Source organism: Pipistrellus kuhlii, unplaced genomic scaffold (genome assembly GCF_014108245.1).
Source record: "Pipistrellus kuhlii isolate mPipKuh1 unplaced genomic scaffold, mPipKuh1.p scaffold_m20_p_2, whole genome shotgun sequence".
Taxonomy (NCBI): domain Eukaryota; kingdom Metazoa; phylum Chordata; class Mammalia; order Chiroptera; family Vespertilionidae; genus Pipistrellus; species Pipistrellus kuhlii.
Genome location: NW_023425515.1, coordinates 26,035,294 through 26,056,728, shown reverse-complemented (window position 1 = coordinate 26,056,728; position 21,435 = coordinate 26,035,294). Strand labels below are relative to the sequence as shown.

Below are 21,435 nucleotides of genomic sequence, written 5' to 3'. Positions count from 1 at the left end.
CCCCCCACCCCCCCGACACCCTAGTTGCCCCCAACTGCTCCCTCCCCCCCCCCAGCTGGTCTGGTCTCCCCTAACGCCCCCACCCCCACCCCCCACCAGCCTGGCTGCCCCTTATTGTCCCCTTGCTGGCCTGGTCTCCCCCAACTGCCCCTTCTTTGTCCTGTCACCCCCTCTGCCAGCCTGGTTGCCTCTAACTGTACCTCCCCCCTACCAGCCTGATCGCCCCCAATGCCCCCCCTGCGGGCCTGGTCGCCCCATGCAGCCTGCTGTTCTGTCATTTGGTCACCCCTCACTAACCGCCCTGCCAGCCTGGTCGCCTCACACGGCCCGTTCAGTCGTCCATTCGGTTTGTGATGGTCACTTAGGCTGTTATGTATATGTAGATTAAATTTTAGAACAAGAATTACCAAATAAGTTGCTTTACCTGATTTTGATTAATTTTTATTTTCAGAATATCAAGAAATACTCACTTCTTCAGGAGTGAACCCAAGACTACCATAAATAAATTTCATTTGTTTTTCAACCTGTGTTTCACATACCACTCAGACCCAGTGAGAGTATAACTGTGACTAATAGGAGTAATGTCTAATTGTTGTGTATTAATTCTGATCAAATTCCAGGCTGCCAGGATATTGCAGATGAGTTCAGAGCACAGGAGATTGATGGACAGGCCCTTCTTTTGCTAAAAGAAGACCATCTTATGAGTGCAATGAATATCAAGCTTGGCCCTGCCCTAAAGATCTGTGCACGCATCAACTCTCTGAAGGAATCTTAACAAGATCATGAGGCTTTGAGATAACAGCGGTTTTATTCTTAAACAAACTGTGAGGTAAAGGCTCAGGCTGGCCTCGAATATTGTCGTTTATGGTGGGGGATAGCCAAAAACATTGGGATCTCCACATGAGAAGCTAGCATTTCTCTTACAGATTTAATAATTCGTCATACATTTTCATAATTAGCCAACATTGGTGAAATTAATTTTACAGGTTACATACAACATTGAAAGACTTGTTATAGAGGGCCATGATATTTTTCAAAGAAACGTATTATAGTACTTTTAAAAAAAGTAATGTTTATCATTAATATAAAGAATCCTTTAAAACTAATTTAATGATTTACATTTCTCTCTTAATCCAGTTTTGTTATACATTTTTCTACCCTGTAAGTTTCCCATAGGTTCTCATTACAGGTAATTTTAAAATAATTTAGAAGTCCAGTGACTGGAATTGTATGCAGTGAGATATCGTTGTGCATTTAAAAAAAATGTCTGTTAGAAAGTTGTTTTGTCTATAAAAAAGGATGCATTCTAGCAAGAATAACACTGATCTGGGAGTCAGAAGAGTTGGCTTCTATTCTAAACTTGACCAAGAATTTGGTGTAACTGAGAACATTTTCCTCTTAGTTTTTGTACAAATAGACCAATGGCTCTCCTGGAGATGAGTTTTGCTGCCCTGGGGACATTCTGGTTGTCATAGCTGAGGGGATGAGGGAGAGAAGCTATCGGTTACCTAGCACATGGAGAACAGGGATTATATACATCCTACAATGCACAGGACAGCCCTCTACAACAGTCATGTGGTCCAAATGTCCGCAGTACCAAAGTTGAGAAACTCTAATGTAGGAAGGAAAATGATTCTCTTTTTCACTCAGAGGGATACATTACACAATGGAAATATTTCAGGTAGCATCAGTGTTCTGCTCAAGTATTTTTCCCAGTGTATGCACACTGAAAAAAAGGGGAGCAATCCATTAAATTGGCTGATAAAATAAGGACTAGCATACAAATAATATGACTCTCAAAAGATATTGATTCATATTAATTATATTTTCTCTCTGTACTGATAAAAGGCATAATCTGATTATACCTTATGAACCAATGTACATATAACCTTTGCCACAAGGCAATAATTTGTAGCAGATATATGTATTTGGTCTTTGTCATTTTTCTAATGTTGAACATGTTGGGTCTAGCTAGAAAGCATATTCCTTTTTCCTGACTAAACCCTTGCATGCTTTCGACAAAACACCAGGTGATATCTCTTGGATGGTGAGGTCTAATTTTGTATGTACATGTTTTAGGGGGGAAATTTTTAAGTAAAACCTTTCACTAAACAGTTAGTGATCTGCTAGAATTGTGACACCAAAACAAAACTGTTGTGGGAACCTTGAGAGCTTTATAGTCCTGGACATCAAACATTTGTTTAATTTTTTAATCTTTCTGTCATACAATGAAAACGTTTTAATAATTGAAGGAACGTACATAGATATTTGGCAAAAGTGGGAAAGAGTCTATGGGTTTCAGTCATTATCACTGCTCTTTTCAAGAAGATTGTGTTGACCTAGTAGAAGACTAAAGATGTCATTAAAGACATCGCAGATATTTATCTTTTGGCTTTGTGTACATTAGAGAATGTTGATTATTTTTATACAAAAATACAGCGGGTAATTTTTTTAATCTTTAGATGCCTCTTGTTTGAATGTATGCTTTGCGGGATTCTTTAGTGTAGTAATGTTTTAAAAGATGTTTACTGACAGTTGCGTGTAGGATTAGAATGTGTAATATAGTGTAAGGCTCATGTTCCAGACCTACATAGCTTGTAGTCCATGTTACATATTTCTTTATATCACATTTTTAATCATAGGATTAAAGTTTCAAGGAAAGGTAGGTACTCTCCAGTCAACTTTCATTTATTAGCGCTTAATCTTTGTGACAGAGTTGTCATATGCTTGGCTTTTCCCCTCGTGTTGCAATTTCAGAACTTAAATACAGGCTAAGCACTAGCGGAAGATGTTTCACTGTAAGCGGGAGCGGTGGGGGGGAGACAAAGAAAAATCTCACCTGGAATTAAAACTTTAGCATATCCACAAACAATATAAAAGTATGTGGGGACAAATTCCCCTTGCAATAATGATTGCTTCTCTTACCTACATAGAACCTTTAAGATGTTAGCTTTGAACTGTGTTAATAGGTTCACCTTTATTTACACCCTCTTGTAATAGCAGTCATTAATGTAGTGCTTACTAAAAGCCCCTGTGCCTGGCACTATGTTAAGAAAGCTTACAAGAAGGGTATTCATTTGAGAGTACCTTATAATCTTAAGTCTTATAATAATAATCTTTAGAATAGTACAGATCTTCTGTTGTCTCCACTCAAAACATACCAGAAAGTATACTTGTATTTCTTTTTCAAGTGAGTTGTTTTATTTATAAATGGCTCATTTGCTTTCAGCTGGTCACTCTCACCTTTGAAGCAGTTATTTCTTTAAGAAGATTAAACCATGTTAATATCAGTTACATATAATGGATATAGATGACGACACTGGGTGTGCACCTCTCCCCTGAGCTTTAAGCACAGTTTTAGTATGATATGATATAGGTATGAAGAGGGCTATTATTTTTATTTATATAATTGTTTTAGGATTTTGATTGAGGGAATGACAAACAGAAAGAGAAGTTCTTCCTATTTTTGCTACTTAAGTTTGTATTTTCTGACTTGTTTAAACTTATGCACTCTTTTTCCATTGGGGGGTGAGGGGGGGGGGGAACCTACAAGTTTTAAATTTTATTTGCTTTAAACCATGTGTTCCTAAGAAAGTAAACAAGCCGAGAGAGCTGGCTTGTAAAAATTATTTTTTACATGATGTGGATTTTCATCAAGTCTTGTGTAGGGATGTGTCTGACACAGCTATGCAGCTTTGATGAAATCAGTATAGTATGAGACTTTTTAAGTGGCATTTAACTATTTCCAAGATGGTACTTTTAATTTGCTGTGGCATCATCTAAACAGACACTTTTAGGGCTGACCTAGAAGTAGAGAAGGTGGAATGGGAGGGAAAAAATGTTAGTGAAGAAACTTGAGAATGCGAGAGAAGAGGCCTGCCACTTGTTAGTTTATCCCACTTCAACACTCAACAAATTTCTGCACTTTTGAAGTTAATATTCATGTTTCACCTAATTTTAAATAGAAATAATTTTAAGTAGCCCTCTTAGAACTATATATAATACATGTTGTTATGCCCATGCTTTTGAATAAATTTTTTAGATAATCTTCATATAGCCATTGTGAAATTATAGTCAGACATTTATTCAGATACCAGTATTAGATTGAAATGTCAGTGCCCCATATCATTGACATGTTCAATTAAATGTGATTAAGCCCCATTATTTGCATTTGCAGGGTGTTGGTACACTATGGCACAAGTGTTGTAAGGAGGCAATATATAGATTATATATGTAGTCTTAAGTTGTCAAAAACTCAAAGATTAGTTGTTTTAATTATCAGAATTGAGTATTCACTTTCAGATGCCACAGCTGAATCAAAGAAAAACATTTTTAATATTGTATTTTATTTGCTAGGTAGTCTCAGTCTAAGAATTGGATGACTAAGAGCTGTTTCTCTTTATCAGTGTGGATTTCAATTAACACAAGCCTACCTCTATTTTTTGATGCACAGTAGTGTGGATCATGAAATAAATAGTTTCACATTCATCAATATTGGTATTTTATGAATCTATTTAAAACATTTGATTTCATTTTAAAGATTGTGATTCAATTTAGATAAGCACAAATACAGTAGTAGGGAAAGTAAATATGCAGTTTTAGCAAAATTTAATTTCAACCTATTAAGAGCTGTATTATCTTTAAAAGAATTCTTTGGGAACATATTCCTCTTTTGTTGTAAGTTCAGAAAATGTATTACTATATGATTTCCTTTATAGCAGCAGTACAAGCCATTACATCAGTAAAGAGTTAAAAATTATCTTTGGAAAAAGTTTCCTAAATTTTTAAGAATTCTAAAGTTTTACATGTAATTTTTTAGAGCTTAAAATAATACTATGAGAAAGCTTTTTTTGAAAGTTGTAAAGTACTAATATGATGGTAATTATTGCTGTCATATTCTAGAGCAAAACATTTGGCTTTTTCTGAACTGTCACTTTAGTACTCACATATTAAAAGGAAGTGGCCTCCCTCCTTTTCCAATCTGAAGCCCAGCTTCTCTAATGAAAATTGTCCCATTCTACTCTTAACACATGAACCTTCTAAATGCGATGTTTACCGAACCTTTTGGGAAATGTTCCCCATGAATGTTTCATGTTTTCCCCTTTTATAGCTTATGAACACTTAATTTTATTTAAAAATGACCGTTTTAATCTCAGATATTAGGGGGTACACTAGAAAAATATTTTTTTCTACTGTCTTTGAAAAGTACAACTGCTCTCAGTGATACTGGTGGCATAAATATGAATCCATAGAAAGAAAACCTTGCAAAGGTTTTTAAATATATTGTCTAAAAGAAAGTATAGAATGACTCTTAATTTGGAAAAAATAAATATGAATTTAAAACACTGTTATGTTAACATGGCATGGTTTTAAATTTAAGAGTAATATAGTAAGTCCTTTTAGACCACCTATTTAAATGGACTCCAGTAATCTTCTTAAGGATTGATAGTAGCCATCATTATTGGCTTAAAATTATACAGTGTTAAATCCATGTTTTTTTTGAGCTTTCATTGATGAGGTGAAAAAGTTGGTGCTTGTGAGGGTGGTAGAACTGGTGGTGGAAATAAATATCAACCTACTTTAGAAAGAAGGAACTTTTTAGTCTTGCCTCAAGCAACCAGAAGAATCCATTGCTTACTATCTTCGTTTAGAATGGTTAGATAGTCATAATTCTTTTTGTGTTAAGTAGTACTAAATACTATATTAATAGTTAATAGATCTACATAATCACTAAATTACTATGATGAATAACTGGGGTTTTACCTCGGTTGAGAGCTGTGTGTGACACCCTCGGCAGTTACTTACCTTTAAACCTGTTTCCTCTTCTATGTATACAGTGTGGAGCCTATACTAAAAATGTTGATTTTAATTTAAATCATCTCTGTGGTTTCTCCCAGCTCTAAAACTATGATTCTGGGCCACATAATTGGTGTTTTTAAGTTGCTTCTACTTAATTCTCTTTCCCTTTTCAACAGTTCCTTTCATACTTCAGAGCAATTGCTAAAAGATATTTATTAAGCAATATTCCCTGTGCCACCTAGTCTTTGTTGTCCTAAGGAACAAGGCAGAAAATTCAAACAGACAAGCAAATGAGGACATTTTTCTAAATGCTTCTTGCTAGCTAACCATGGAATATATGAACACACTAGAGGCCCAGTCCATGACATTCGTGCACTCTGGGGGGTCCCTCAGCCCGGCCTGTGCCCTCTAGCAGTCTGGGAGCCCTCGGGGAATATCCGGCTGCATGGCTTCTGGCTGAGCGGGCTCCCCCTGTGGGAGCGCACTGACCATCAGAGGGCGGCTCCTATGTTGAGCATCTGCCTCCTGGTGGTCAGTGTGCATTATAGCAACCAGTCATTATGATGTTCAGTAGATTTGCATATTAGCCTTTTATTATATAGGATATGGACATTATCATTCAGGCATTTATCCATTCATTTAGCAAACTGTTGGAACACTTAATATGTGTAGCATGTGGTAGACATGACATAAGGAACTAGTAATAAATAAACAAAATCTTCCCAAACATAATTTTGATTGCAGTTTAAACAGATATGGACATTATTATTATTAATGTACTGAATATAAAGTTGGAACTGAGGGAAATTTTTCTGCATTGGGGTAAGAATTAGGCTAGATGACAGATAAGGGGTCTGAGTAAATCACATCAATTCTTGTAGCATTTCACCTACTAAACATCCATCAGTCATAAACCTGAGTAGGTTATGAAATTAAGGGTATTAACAGTAAGGATTTATATTTTGTGACAGCCCATATTTCTAAGAATTGTTTTGACACTCGAATCTATTCCAGAGGTGTTGCTATGCAGGGGGTGAGAAAGAACAATACAAAGAAGCTGGTGCTGACTTACTATACATTTTTAACTACAAAAGCTTTATACCCAGAATTGACAGTGAAGCATATCTAAAACTGGGAAATTTCAAAGGAAATTGCTGAACAGGTTTGTTTTTAAAGCAAGGAAGACTACATAAATTTTATTACAAATACCTACTTTTTAGAAAGCACACATTACAAAGTAAAAGGGTTTTACTTTAAAATATAGAACTAATAAACATAAAAGAGTTCTGTGTTTAAATTGACAAGTATTTGGGGATAAGGATCAGTTATTAACTGGGTATATTCCTTACCACTTGAGGATTTGTGACTTATCCTGTAACTCCTATTGACACAGCTTTACATAGTAACGTTGCTTGATACTAACATTCTCTATTAAGATAAAAAAAAATGAAAGTTAATTTTTATTGATTTCAGAAAGAGAGAGGGAAAAGTAGAAATATCAATGATGAGAGAATCACTGATCAGCTGCCTCCTGCATGCCCCACAGTGGGATTGAGCCCCAACCTGAATATGTGCCTTGACCAAGAATCGAACCATACCTCAACCACTTAGCCACACCAGCTGGGCAGTCACAGCTTCTTAAAGCAGGAAAATGTCCAAATACATGTCAGATTAGAATCTTTAACAAATTGATTTAAAAAGGAATACGGACATTCCAAGTAAAACAAATTTTTCCCCCAAGGCATTGTTTAAAATTTGAGATGTTTTGATTTATCAAATTTTAAAAATACCCATATTTTATGATGTTAAAAATATATATATACATATATATATATATTGTATAAGTATCTTTTGGCTCCTGAACCGAAGGATTGCATGTTGAATTCCCAGGGCATGTACCTGGGTTCAGTTCCCTCCCTGCCTCAGTTGGGTGCATACAGGAGGCAACTAGTCAATGTGTCTCTCTTGCATTGATGTTTCTCTCTTCCTCCCTCCCTTCCTCCCTTCCATGCTCTCTGAAAAGCAATGGGAAAAATATCCCCAGGTGAGAATTTAAAAAAATAAAGTCAACGGATTGTGCAAGGATGTCTAACTTTGGCTGTATAATTTTGGATGCCTAACTTCCGAGATATTCACCAAAGATTCCCAGTCACCTTATTAAAAACCTTTTTTTTTTTTTTTTTTTTTTTTTCCTGTAGGGAAAGAAAAGTCAAAATAGGTTCTAGAAGCTATGCTTCAAGTCAGGAGTGAGCTTGTGCTGAGGGTTGGAGTTGTAGACCGCAGTGTACAGGATGGATGCCAACACAGATGGCAGGCATTTTAGGCCTCTGCTAAATTAATGCTTTTGTCTTGTTAATATTTTGTTGTTGATTTAAACATAGGCAAATTTGTGTAATATATTAGTTTTTTTAAAAAAATACTAATTTTTGATTCTTCAAGTACATGTTAATTGACTTTTTCTATTACTACGTTTGATTCCTCACACTGTTCTAAAATAGGACTTTTAAATGATTAAAACTTCAAAAGCTGATCCACCCAGGATGAACAAAGCATCACCAAGGGGAAAAAGCATTTTTTATCTTTCTAGAAAACAAATGTTAAGATTATATATAGATGTATTCTTTACATTGGATATTGTATTAGAGTCCTCTTTACAGGAAATTAAATAGTCTTAGCTCTCTTAGCATTAGTGTTCCTAGATTGGTGTCTGTAGCTAGTTTTTAATTGTATAACCTGAAAATGAAGTTAATTTTGCATTATAAGAGCACACCCTGATCTATGTAAAAAGTCTTTCCATTTGTTTTGTTTTTTCAAGAAAAGAGAAGGCACTTTCATATTAACAAGTAGCATGTGTATCAATTTTAGATTTTCATATTTGTTGTGTCTGTATTCAGTGAAGTAAAACTAAGCATTCAAATGTTTGTTGATGGCAACGTTAACTGTTAAAGCACCTTATACTCTGCTGCTTAAACTTACTTGTAATTGCACCTTTGTTACCTGCATATTTTCACATAGAATATTATTGTAACATTGCTTCATGTGGGTCTGGATGAAGGTTAAGTGGGCCTACAGAATCATTTATTTATATTGTTTATAATTCAATAATATATTGTAGACCAGCTGTTAAGTTCATTTCTTTACTAATAAAAGCCTCTTCCATTTGGCTGGTCTATTGCATTTCTTTTTTTCTTTAAGCTTATGAGGCATGGGGCTTTCTTAGTGAACAATAACAAAAAAAAGCTTACTAATGGATTTAAAATAGTTATAAATTTTCCTGATTTAAAATCTGCAGGGTTTTATTAAGCACAAAACATTTTAAATATCATAGTGCCGTGTTATGGCCAATTAGAAAGCAGTACAGAAGAAAAGGAACAGAGAAATGAGGGCCAGGTTTAGACATTGACAGGTTAGACACTTCTATGTAGTTCAATTGAATTCACAAAGTGACTTCAGATTATTTGCCATTCAGATTCCTTTATTCCTGCAGTTCTCTGACCGGGGGCGATTTTGCGCCCTTCCCCTCCCCCCATGGGAGGTTTGGCAATGTCTGGAGACATTTTGATTGTCAAGTCTGGGAAAGACAATGCTATTGGTGGTATCTAGTGGTTAGAGGGGTAGGGATGCTACTAAGTATCTCACAATGCACAGGGCGTTCTCCCCAATCACCTAACCCAAAATACCAATAGTGCTGAGGATAAGAAACCCTACTTTACTTTTACAAGGTATTTATGATTTGATATTGCAAGTGGCATTTAAGTTATATAACTGAGAAGGAATATGGTATGTCATGGAAAGAAACCTAGTCAGTCACTACCAGTTCTGTAAGGTAAGCAAAACTTAGCTTGCAGAAATATTTATTTTAAGAACAAATATAGAACAATATATATTTTAAGAACAAATATATATTTTTAAATTAGCTAATCTTCCCCTATGTTAAAGAATATTTATTCCAAATCATTTTAAGAAGACGATCTTGATTTTATTGCTGTGAATTAAATAACAATGTTTATTTAAGTTTGTATAAAGTTGGCAGCAAATCTCAGATTTACAGAAGTTTGCATCCAGTAGTTTTTTGGATAACAGAAACATCAGTATGGCCAAATGTTAACTCATTTCATTTCTATGTTCATATTTATAACATGAATTTTCCTGAACAGATATAACATTTTTTCTTGGAATTATTTTGTTTAAAAGCAAACAAAAAGACAAATAATATCATAGCCCAAAATACACATTGAGGCGGTTGAGGGAGGCTTCAGTTCAGTTCAGTCTTGTTATGCACCGAGTTATTTCTTCTTTGAAAATACCACAGTTGTAAGTTTTAACCCGGCAACATGTTAACAAGTTATAATTGATGTAGGCTTTTCAATTTGCTCAGGATCATGAATTGCAAGTGCAGTGAAGCAGCATTTCCAGTTGACAAATGGATCCACAGGTAATGCAATGTCTCTTAAATTAAACTTGTGACATTTACACCAGAAAACTGTAGCAATGAGAAAACTATTGACAAAGTACAACCACGGAATGTTCATCTCAATGTATGCTGGAATCTGTACTTTAAATAAAAGGATCATTATCTGAAGTAGTACAAATGGTAACCATGTACCAAGAAAACAGACAATGAGCTTGGGCAAGAGTGTTTTTTTAGAGTTCACAGTACAACTAGAATGGGATGAAAAAGGGAAATACAGGACAGTCTCATTCATGTAGGAAGTTATCCTAATTGCCTGTACCAAGGTAATAACTTCTGACCAAGAAGTTAGGAAAGCCATAAATAAAATCATCACCATGGAAAGTGACAGCCAGTAACTTTGAATGCTGACATAGAAAGGACATTGGTAAGGATAAACATACTGTGCCTTCATGTTTTGGTAGATACCTGGATCTCCCAAAACATAAGCAAACACTAAAATCCAAATTAAAATTACTGTAAAGAAATAAAGCAATTTCCGACACTTAAGTGGAAGGCTGGTTTTAGAAAAATTCAGATAATAATCTATCCAAGCTATCAGGAAAACTGGATAATGCAAAAAGCCATAAATAAAAGAAATAATTTGAGTAAACAAGCAGATGTGGTATTTAGTAAACCTAATGTCTAAAAGTACAAAATCCCTGAAATAGGATATAATGGAAATGTTCACCAAGAGTAAAAGGTCCATGAATGCTAGTGAAATGCAAAAATATTCCATAAAAGTTTGACAGGTGTTTTTTCTTCTCATTCCCAGTGTGAGGATATTTAGTAATATTTTTCCAAGTATAATCAAGATTAGCAGACAGTTACCATCTAGGGGCTGACTTGTGTGATGTAACTGGTACTGAGAAGAGCAGTTCTCTGAAGAAAGCACAATCATATTTTTAGTTAACCTTCAGAAGGCCTGCTGAAATATAGACGATAAAATACTGCTTTGCTTTATTTTCCATCCCTGCAAAAAGTGAAAAAGTCTTGATGTTATCTTGATTCTATCTCTATTTTAAGACTTTACAAAACAAGCACTAGGATTTCCCAAATCTAATTTAATCCAATCATTTCCACAAACAATTATATGTATAAATAGGAATTTATATTTCTCATAAAATGTATAGAATACAGACGAAGAATATGCATACTTTTTGAGACATAGGTTGTTCAGAACACTCAGATCTATAACCAAAATGTTACATATAAATTACTAAAACTTCCATATAAGTACAAGTTTTAACAAGTAAAAAGATAAAATACTTTTTCCTACAGGAGTGAAAACACAGGCTTAACATAGCAGCCTGCAGGTGACACTCAGAACAATCACTGATAGTTGTTAAGCGAGTCCCACTCTGACTCAAGATAATGTTACCTCACCTGTCCCCCCTTTTATCTCTTCGTAAGTGAGGTAGAGGTAGTGTTTAAGGGGCCCTCTAGTCCAGCAGTTTTCAAACAGTTTTTAACTGCAGGATCATAATTCATATTAAGTCTCTGAAGCTCAAAGATAAGGAACAGACTATTCAGCTGAAAATAATAGGAACATTGGTAAAGGAAAGATTTATCTTCTGGGTATGATCTTACAGGTGTGGCACCTGGAGAGACGGGAGAATACAGGGAAGGAATAGGGACCGAGTATGGATACCTGAGAACATCAGGAAGTCCTAGGTAAAGGCAAAGGAACAGGAGTTGAAGCTTGAGTGATAAATGCACTTGGAGGCAGCAAAAAAGATAAGATGATGAAGGAGAAAGGTCAGAGAGGAAGAAATCAGGAAAGGATGGAAGGAAGGAAATTAGAGAAATTTGTCCTGAAAACATGACCCAAAGATGTTTCTGCAAGACTGTTCAAGTATTTCTGAGTAGCAAAATAAAACTAACTCCAAGTACTAACAGATCCATCACAAATGTCAACAACTGGAGAGGGTTAAAACGATACACAGTCCTTCCCTACATGTTCTCTGCTGCAGCCATTAAAAACGTTAGCAGGAAGACTGTGTTCACACACCTTTTCTATACTTACTGTATTTTCCGGCGTATAAGACGAGCTCTGAACCGAAAAAAAGTCAACCGAAAATCGGGGGCAAAAGACCAAACTTGCACAAAAATCACCTGCAGATCTTCATGGCAAAGTAAGTCTTTTCTTTGAAGTAGGGGATAGTCTTATAAGCGAATATATGCCTAAACCTATGTTTTAACTGTAAAATTAGGGGGTCATCTTATACGCCGGAAAATACGGGTATTCAGTGTTTAGCCTTATGAGCATGTTACATGTTTAAAAATAACATAAATTTCCATAATGTTTAGTTAAATGAATTGCAGATTACAAAAGTATGTCATTACTTGTTAAGCCATTACACATGCATAGAAAAATTTAAAAGGTACACATTGACTTAATACTATGTAGTATTATAGGTCTTTCTGAATTTCTCAAACTTTAAGGAAAAAAATAAGTTAGAGAGTGTCAAGACTAAAAAGTGAAAAACTGAATTTGCTGAAAAGCAGGTAACTGATTAATTTCAAAGGAGTAATGAGGATATTGTCTGAGAAGAAAAAGTTCAGTGTGGGAGAAAGCTATTAGTTCTATTAACTTGACAAGGAGTCCTAATTGAGAAGAGAGGCCCTCACATTTGATTTCTGTGTTCATCTTATCACAGTCCAATTTTAGCAAGAATCCTGCTAAGTCAGGTTAGCCAGCATGTCTCATCCTCAATATCTTATCTCCCTTGCTATCTGATCAGGTTCCTCATCTCTCTTGCCCCCACCCCCCACCCCCCCAATGATGTCCAATCACCCTAACCTTCCCTCAGCAAGAATCCTGTTAGGGGTTAGCCAGAATCCCCTTGCTCCTGACGCTTCCTTAGTAATATTTCCTCTACTGACCCCCACACCTTGCCTGTTGGCTGTGAATTCCCACTTGTATTTGGAGTGAAGCCAGTCTCTTCCCGTCACTGCAGAACTCACCATTGTGGTCCCTACACCCATTGCACTGGTTCTGAATGAGGTCTGCCTCACCACTCTTCAGCAGGGGCGGTGAATAATTTTTTCTTCAACATACTCTCATGGCCATAATGACCAATGTCATAAACCCACCTATCTATTTATACACACACACATGTGTATATATCAAAAAAGTTTAAAAAGTCATTCAATACTCCTATTCATAACTATAGGTTTAAAAGAATCAATGAAAAATTCTCTCGTACATTCAAATTATAATATTTTCTATACTCAAATATATCGTGTAATTTAACTTGACCCTCTCCCGAAAAAGCTCCATTCCAGATTTGAGATATAAATAATGGCACGGAATCATGATTAAGCACCTTGACAAATGCCACTGGCTTTGTAAGCGGTGGTGCTTGGATAAAGAAGCATAGCTGAAATGATAAGACCACTTGAAGCCCTCCAGTGTCAAGAAAAAAAAACAAGCTGTTTCAAATAGCAAATGTTGGTTTGGAATGGAGGTGAGGGAGGAAAACAGTGTGGGTTCATATTTATGACCCCACCCCCCTTAAAGGTATCTTTACTATAAAATTTAAACAGAATTATCCGTATAAAATTGTTTTATCCTTAATAACTGCAATGCAAAATTAAATAAGCAAAGCTAAGGAATCCATGTTTAAATAACATCCCAGGGGTGTTTCCCAAGTGTCCACTGCATCACTGACTCTCACCATGGGGGCCAGGGGAAGGCAAAAAGCAGGCGACTTCCTGGAGGAGTGTCTGGAGGCTTCGGAAGGTCAGCAAAGGCAGGAAGTGGAGGAGGATCGGTTCCAGTCACCAAGGCAGTTCTCGGAAGCTTCTTAGAAGATGACTGGAAAAAAGAAGACAAAACAAATCTGAGATGGAATATATCAGAGAACCATAAAGCTGGAAGGAACTTTAGAGAGGGAAGATATGCAACTTGAAGCAATAAAAAGCAATCAAGAGAAGTTGTGGCTGTTTTATAAAGGTTCCTGAATGTTATAATAATGGGAACTGAAACTTTCTGAGGTGATACCAACTTATACTCCCTGTCCTCAATAAAGCACTAAAATTGTTCAACATTACAACATTTTGTTCTTTAAACAACCCTACAGGATAAGACAAAAATCCTTTGTTAGGCTACCTGTCCCGAATTTTCCCTTGAAAAAGTTTACTTTAACTCCAAGGATTCAGTGATTTATAAGATATGGTTCTTTTCTTGGGGGTGGGGGGTGGGGGGGATGGCCAAGACTGATTTGGCTCAATGGGTCCCAGGTTCGATTCCGGTCAAGGGCATGTACCTTGGTTGTGGGCATATCCCCAGTAGGGGGTGTGCAAGAGGCAGCTGATCGATGACTCTCATCGATGTTTCTAACTATCTCTCTCCCTTCCTCTCTGTACAAAATCAATAAAATATATTTAAAAAAAATTTTGAACTACTTATGAATCAACTCATATTGCTTCATATACAACTTAAAAAGTTAACATGGAAGTCCTTTTCAAGACATCTTTGGGTTTGCATTGTGATCTGACTGATTCAGAAGTAGTAGGCCTGAAGGAAACTAACCATGATTTCTTTTTTGCTTTTCTAGTTATTAACAACCAAATCTTAACCACACACCATACTTACTCTGCTTTCTCCAAGAGGAAGTCTTCTCACTTGATGATCTTCCTATTTCAGTTTAAAGCCTTAAATTATCTGACTTTGGGTTCCTGGCATATCAAAATGTCACATGAATAAGCTCTGTGTGAAAGATTACAGAAACAAAACAAAACCATCATTAATAGCTGCCTTGGTAACTGGAGTTCAATATGACTGGCTCCAGATCTCTGCTTAGAAAAACTATAACTTGCACCGTAGCTGGTCTGGCTCAGAAGACAGTGTCTGCCTGGGTTCGATTCTGGTCAAGGGCACATGCCCAGGTTGTGGGCCTCGATCCCCAGTAGGGGGCGTGCAGGTCATTGATTCTCTCATTGATGTTTCTATCTCCATTCCTCTCTGACATCAATAAAAATATATTCTTTTAAAAAAAGAAAGAAAACTCTAATGTGCTGTGGAATTAGAACCAGCAATTAATTGCCTATCTTTTTTCCAGCAAAAGGAAGAAAGGGAATACTTAGGTTGAAAGTCCACCAAAGACCGGAGATGTGGGTGCATATAACAGGGCATCCATTTACAGAAATCTTGCTTACATTGTGGTTTTCACCCACAGGCTTCGGAGTCTAACCTCACAGTTCTCATGGTGTGATTACAGGACCTGCTGGCACTTGTTGCATGTTAACGTAATTTCTTAAAATGAAAATTTACTGTTTTCCCAAACCAAAAAACTGAGTGAATAAAGTGGCATTGATTGTTTCACATTTTATAAATTGCTTGTTTCTGGCTCAGTAGCAGATGTAGCTGAATCTCCAACCTATATTAAATCAGGTGCAGCATCACATTTCCTGAAGCTTTGGGAAAGTCCTCTGTTCATTCGAATTTGAGAGGAAAAAAATATAACTTTTCAATAATAGGTGACAAATTAAACTTAATAACTTCATAGTAGTATTATAATCAAATAGTCGTGCTATGCAACCTCAGAAAAGTTTAACAAGAAAAATAAAAATCTCATGGTATTACCCTGGAGCTATTAAAAAACGAGACAGCCAGGCTATGCTCTTCCACAACCAAGCTTCACCTAATAGTTTTAGCATCCACTTATCACGCTTGCCTGAATCAATTACCATCTTGGGGCTTACAAAACAGTGTTTTCCTAATTCTATGATCCCTTCTGCTTTTACACACTAGCAATTTTCCCCCTGGAAATATATTATGGATTCATGGACTTATTTTTAATCACTGCCACCCTTATTCTTTTGAATGCCTATTTCCAAACTCATCCTGTAGGAGTTCCTTCAAGCTGGTTCCTGGGTCCTCTTGACATTTCCCAGTCTTTAAACGCATTTTCAGACATCAGGGATCAGATATATCCATCCCGGACTGTTACATGAGAGAAATAAACTTGTACTGGATTTGAACCATTACATTTTTAGTTTCTTTTTATAGCATTTTAGCCCACTCTCCTTAATACAAAATACTTCTAATTGTTCTTTTTCGTAGCCCTCCCCTCTTGCTGCATATGTCTCTGCTTCTTCTGTAACATTTTTAGCCACTGTGAGCCTTCACTGTGTCTTTTGCCTACTCTCAGTATCATATCACTATTCTTAATCAGACCCCTGACTTACTGCGGCATGTGGTATTCTGCATATAGAGGATTATAGTTATTGATGTCTTGTGATGTACCATGGCCCGGGGGCCTTTCCTGCCAGGAACAGGCACAAAGCCAATCATCTCCATTTTAAACTTCCTACTTACAAAATTAATTAGAGGCTCCATTTGACTTTATCCAATTTGTAAGTACCCGATTTATCCAGGCTATTTTGATTTTTATTCCTAGAATCTCTGGCACACAAACATACACAATACATCACTGGTCATGGCTTAAAATTGATCAAATAGAACTGAGCCCCAGGCTGCCCTCTGCAAGGTTAACAGCTATCCCACATCAACACTCGATAAAAATAAACGTCCTTTACAGTCAGTGCCTTTGTATGACCTTCCCACCATCTAACATGGCATCATCTGAGCTAAACTGTGCTTCCCTGGGGGGCAAGTGATTATATATTCTTAATTATATCGATGGCATGAGAAAGTCAAGATATATGTGCCCTGCTTCCTCCAGATCCTTACAAACTTCTTGAAGAAATTAGGTTACACCTGAGATGATTCTGTTTTCCATTCACTACCATTAATTTTTACCCACGCCCTATGTCTGCTTGCAAATATTCTGGTGATGTATATTTTCATACAGCTCTCCCTCACAATGTAACAAAACCTTCTTACTACTGCAAATTGTGTGTGTGTGTGTGTGTGTGTGTGTATTCACTTCATCATTTTGGTGGGAACAGATCATTAGTATAAGTGCAATGTTCAGAATGAAGAAAATCATCCCAAACCTTGTACTAATCATTCAGATTTTGCTACCAAATTTTAAGACATCAATAATAGGAATATACCTAAATAAGTCAATAAGTATGGGAAAAGGGTTCATAAGAAAAATAAAGTTATAAGAATGGTAATTGTTCAAAAGTAGAATGTGTAGTAGCTTGAGAGCTAATGTTTGCACTACCACCAGAAATGTCCAAAGACAAATGCTTAACAAACATGCTCATTAAAGAGGTTTAATCTTCAAAGGGCATTTGAGCTAGAGATTGCTTCCTAGTTCTCAATGATTACCATCAACTTTAGTCTTGCACTTAAGTAAAGGAAGGGGTTTAGCATACAGTGACTTAGAAAGTACCAATCAGAAATTGGCTCAATAGTTCCTGGGATCTCACTCGCTGTCCCAACCCACTGAACACCACTCCTGGAATGACTCAACAACCGGAGATAACAACATGCTCAAGTTCGTTTGTAGTTTCCAAAACCCATGGCTCTGTTTGTCATTTCTGAGAAGGTGAACCATACAAAATACCTGAAGAAGATCCTTTTTGGAAAATATAACATCTAGGTCTCCTTAGATCTATTTCCTTAAAGCATGAGACTAATGATAGCATTTTCAAAGATTATTTTTTGGGGGTCAAGTAGGCAGGCCACTTAGTAAGTCTAACAATTCTACTCAAATACATGCGGTGATTTTTTGTTTATAAAATGTTTCATGGTTAAGTATTAGGCCTTTTCCAAATTGGAAGTAAGGAGAAAGTGCTGGTAGATGAAAAAGAGACATAATTATATGAACAAAATAAAGGAAAACAAACCATAGTCATTTTGAGAGCTGCAGAAAAAGCTTTTGACAAAATTCAAAGGCCAATCATGATACAAACTCCTCAGCAAAGTAGAAATTGAGGGAAATTACCTTAACCTGATAAAGAGCCTCTGAAAAATCTCCAGCTAGTATCATAATTATGAAATACTAATAACTTTCACACAAAAACTGGGAACAAGACAAGGATATCTGCTCTGATCACTTCTATTCAACATTGTAGGAGGTCATAGCCAGTTCAGAAAAGTAAGAGAAAAGGGCACAGAGATTAGGAAGAATAAAGTAAAACTATTTATAGATGGTATTTTTATATACAAAATATTCTAAGGCACCTGCCAAAAATTTACTGGAATTAATAAGTTAATTTGATAAGGTTGTAGGTCAATTATTAAAATGCCTATATATGCCGTGACCGATTTGGCTCAGTGGATAGATAAGAGTTTCGGCCTGCAGACTGAAGGGTCCCGGGTTCGATTCCAGTCAAGGGCATGTGCCTTGGTTGCAGGCACATCCCCAGTAGGGGGTGTGCAGGAGGCAGCTGATCGGTGTTTCTAACTCTCTATCCCTCTCCCTTCTTCTCTGTAAAAAATCAATAAAATATATTTAAAAAAATAAAAAAATAAAATGCCTATATATGCCCTAATTGGTTTTGCTCAGTGGATAGAGCGTTGGCCTATGGACTTAAGGGTCCCAGGTTCGATTCTGGTCAAGAGCATGTACCTTGGTTGCAGGCACATTCCCAGTGAGGAGTGTGCAGGAGGAAGCTGATTGATGTTTCTCTCTTATCGATGTTTCTAACTCCTTCTCTCTCTCCCTCTCCCTCTCCCTCTCCCTCTCCTTCTCCCTTTCTCTCTGTAAAAAATCAATAAAATATATTAAAACAAAAGCCTATATACATACATAAACAAAACTTAGAAATGTAAAAAGTACTATGTACAATAGACTCAAAAATATAAAATACAATACATAGGAATAAGTCTTTTAAAACATGTATAAAATTTTCATGCCAAAGCTACAAAACACTGCAGAGAAAAACTAAAGAAGATTAATACTGTTAAGATGTCAATACTCCCTGGATTGATAGATTCAGTGTAGCCCTGATCAAAATCCAACCTGGCTTATTTGTAAAAATTAACAAACCGATTCTAAAATGTATATGGAAATACAAAGAGCAAGGACAGAAAAAAAAAAAAATCTGAAAGAGCACAAAGTTGGAGGACCTATATTGCCAGATTTTGATGCTATTTTACAGAACCCAAGACAGGAGGTACTGTTTTAAGAACAAACAAACAGAACCGAGGGCTGTGGAGCATTCTAATAGTACACTTGGCCTACAAGAAAGTACCAGGGCAATTCAGTGGAGGAAAGCCTCTTCAACAGATGGCGCTGGGCGAACTGGTAGCTGTGTGAAAAAGAAGAACCTCAATCCCACCTCACACCACACACACAAATTCATTCAGGACGGATCACAGGCCTAAACGTAGAAGACTAAACACCACTCCTGGAATGACTCAACAACCAGAGATGATGGCACTGCTCATGTTTAGTTCCTTCAAGCTTCTAGAACGAAAACAAAGAACATCTTTGTAACCTTGGGGCAGGTAAAGAATTCTTAAACAAAACACAAAGCACCAACCATAAAAGAAAAAAAAGATAAAGTGGACTTCTTAAACTCTTCTCATGAGAAAATAAAAAGGCAAGAAACACACTGGGAGAAAACATGTACAGTACATATATTGAACAAAGAATTTATGCTCATACTACTAGACAACACACACACACACACACACACACACACACACACACACACACACATATATATATATATATATATATATATATATATATATATATGTCAATAGTAAAAGGACAATTCAAAACAAAACTGGGCAAAATATTTGAAAAGACATTTGTAAAAGAAAACATACAAAAAGCTTATCATCATCATCAGTCATCAAGAAAAAGCTAATCAAAAGACCAATACCAAGAATTAGAAAAGACATAAAGTGTAAAATGCTACAACCTTTGCAAAACAGTTTGACACAAACATAAACCTATCCTATGATCCAGTAATTCCACTCCTAGGCATTTTGCCCAGGAGAGATTCAAAGACGTATCTGCAAGAAAACTTGTATGACAATACCAAAATGCTGGCAAGGATGTGGAAAACAGAACCTCTCACTACTATTAGGGATATGAATTAGTATAGCCACTTTGGAAGACAGTATGGCAGTTTCTTACAAAATTAAACATATTCTTATCATACAATCCAGTGATCACACTTCCTTGGTAGCGATGAAAACCATGTCCACACAAATGTTTACAGCAGCATTATTCATAATTGCCCAAAGCTGGAACCAACCAAATATCCTTCAGGAAGTAACCAAACAAACTGTGATTATTCAGTTTATTCCCCATCTCCTTCCCCCAAGCATGTTTCCTCTGCCTTTCTTTCTCCTAAGCTCAAGGAGCCCTTCTTTTGAGAAGGTCCAACATCTGGTGCCGTTCGCCATTAACACAAGGAGAATGGGTGAATAAATGTGGTCTGATCAAAGAATGAAATATTAGCTACTAATAGGGAACTACTGAAACAGACAACAAGCAAAAACATTATGTTGACAAAATAAGCCATTTCTGTTCTGTTGTATACTGTATTCCATTTATAAAAGCCTATTGCTTTGTATTATTGTGCTGTATTCCATTTACAGGAAGTACAGGCAAAGCTCATTGCGCTAGAAATCAGAACAACAATCACTGCTGGGTAGGGAGACTGACGACAAAGGGGCACAGGAGAGCTTTCTGGAGCATGGCAGTGTTCTGTGTCTTAACAAGGATATTGTTTACATGGTGTAGATACTGAACAAAACGCAATGATTAAGATCTGTGCATTTTACCATATGTAGCTCACTAAATTTTTGCGTGATTAAAAGTGCCCATCCAAGGAGAAACCAAGATGGCGGCATAAGTAAATACCTAACTGCAGCCTCACATAACAATTTCAAAAAATACAACTAAAATATAAAGTGGACATTATCCAGAACTACAGGAAAGTTGACTGACTGGAAATTCTACAACTAGAAAGAAAGAGAAAACCAGAAGGAAAATCAGAGGAGCTGTAAAAGCCTAAGGTACTGAGACATGCGGCACGCGCAGAGAGGACAGAGTCGGAGAGGAGGGGGAGGCTGAGTGCCTGGCTGGCGTTCCCTAGTGGGAAGTAGATAAAAGCTCCAGACTGTGCTGAGCCCCAGTTCCGACTGCACTAAACCTCAGTTCTGGGCGAGACCCTGGAGTCCCAGGCCCATACAGAGGGAGTCTGGGCTGTAAGGCAGAAACTCAGGGGAGCGGCGAAAGGCAGAGGCCCAGAGGTGTGCAGAGTATGGACTGTTGACTGAGCTGCTAGATCGCCCTAGTGGG

At 36.7% G+C, this 21,435-nt stretch overlaps 2 protein-coding genes across 9 annotated transcripts in view; one reads left to right on the top strand and one right to left on the bottom strand.

The window, feature by feature from the left end:
• The window catches only part of PHC3 (polyhomeotic homolog 3), a 68,856-nt gene extending 63,198 nt beyond the window's left edge, over positions 1-5,658 (top strand). For 3 of the 4 annotated variants that reach the window (XM_036443760.2, XM_036443757.2, XM_036443759.2), the window contains one exon: positions 621-5,658. In XM_036443760.2, coding sequence (XP_036299653.1) covers positions 621-775 — 155 coding nt within the window. In that variant the 3' untranslated portion in view covers positions 776-5,658. The remainder of the gene's footprint in view (positions 1-620) is intronic. The other variant, XR_004988986.2, reaches the window with a different exon arrangement.
• Positions 5,659-8,213: 2,555 nt separating this feature from the next.
• GPR160 (G protein-coupled receptor 160) overlaps positions 8,214-21,435 on the bottom strand; it is a 28,970-nt gene continuing 15,748 nt past the window's right edge. The window contains exons 1-4 of one of the 5 annotated variants that reach the window (XM_036443764.2): positions 15,634-15,776; positions 14,850-14,963; positions 13,930-14,069; positions 8,214-11,222 (exon numbers count right to left, since the gene is read on the bottom strand). In XM_036443764.2, coding sequence (XP_036299657.1) covers positions 10,137-11,150 — 1,014 coding nt within the window. In that variant the 5' untranslated portion in view covers positions 11,151-11,222; positions 13,930-14,069; positions 14,850-14,963; positions 15,634-15,776 and the 3' untranslated portion in view covers positions 8,214-10,136. Of the gene's footprint in view, positions 11,223-13,929; positions 14,070-14,849; positions 14,964-15,633; positions 15,777-21,435 lie in introns of those variants that run through there. The other 4 variants (XM_045583664.1, XM_036443765.2, XM_045583665.1 and 1 more) reach the window with 4 other exon arrangements.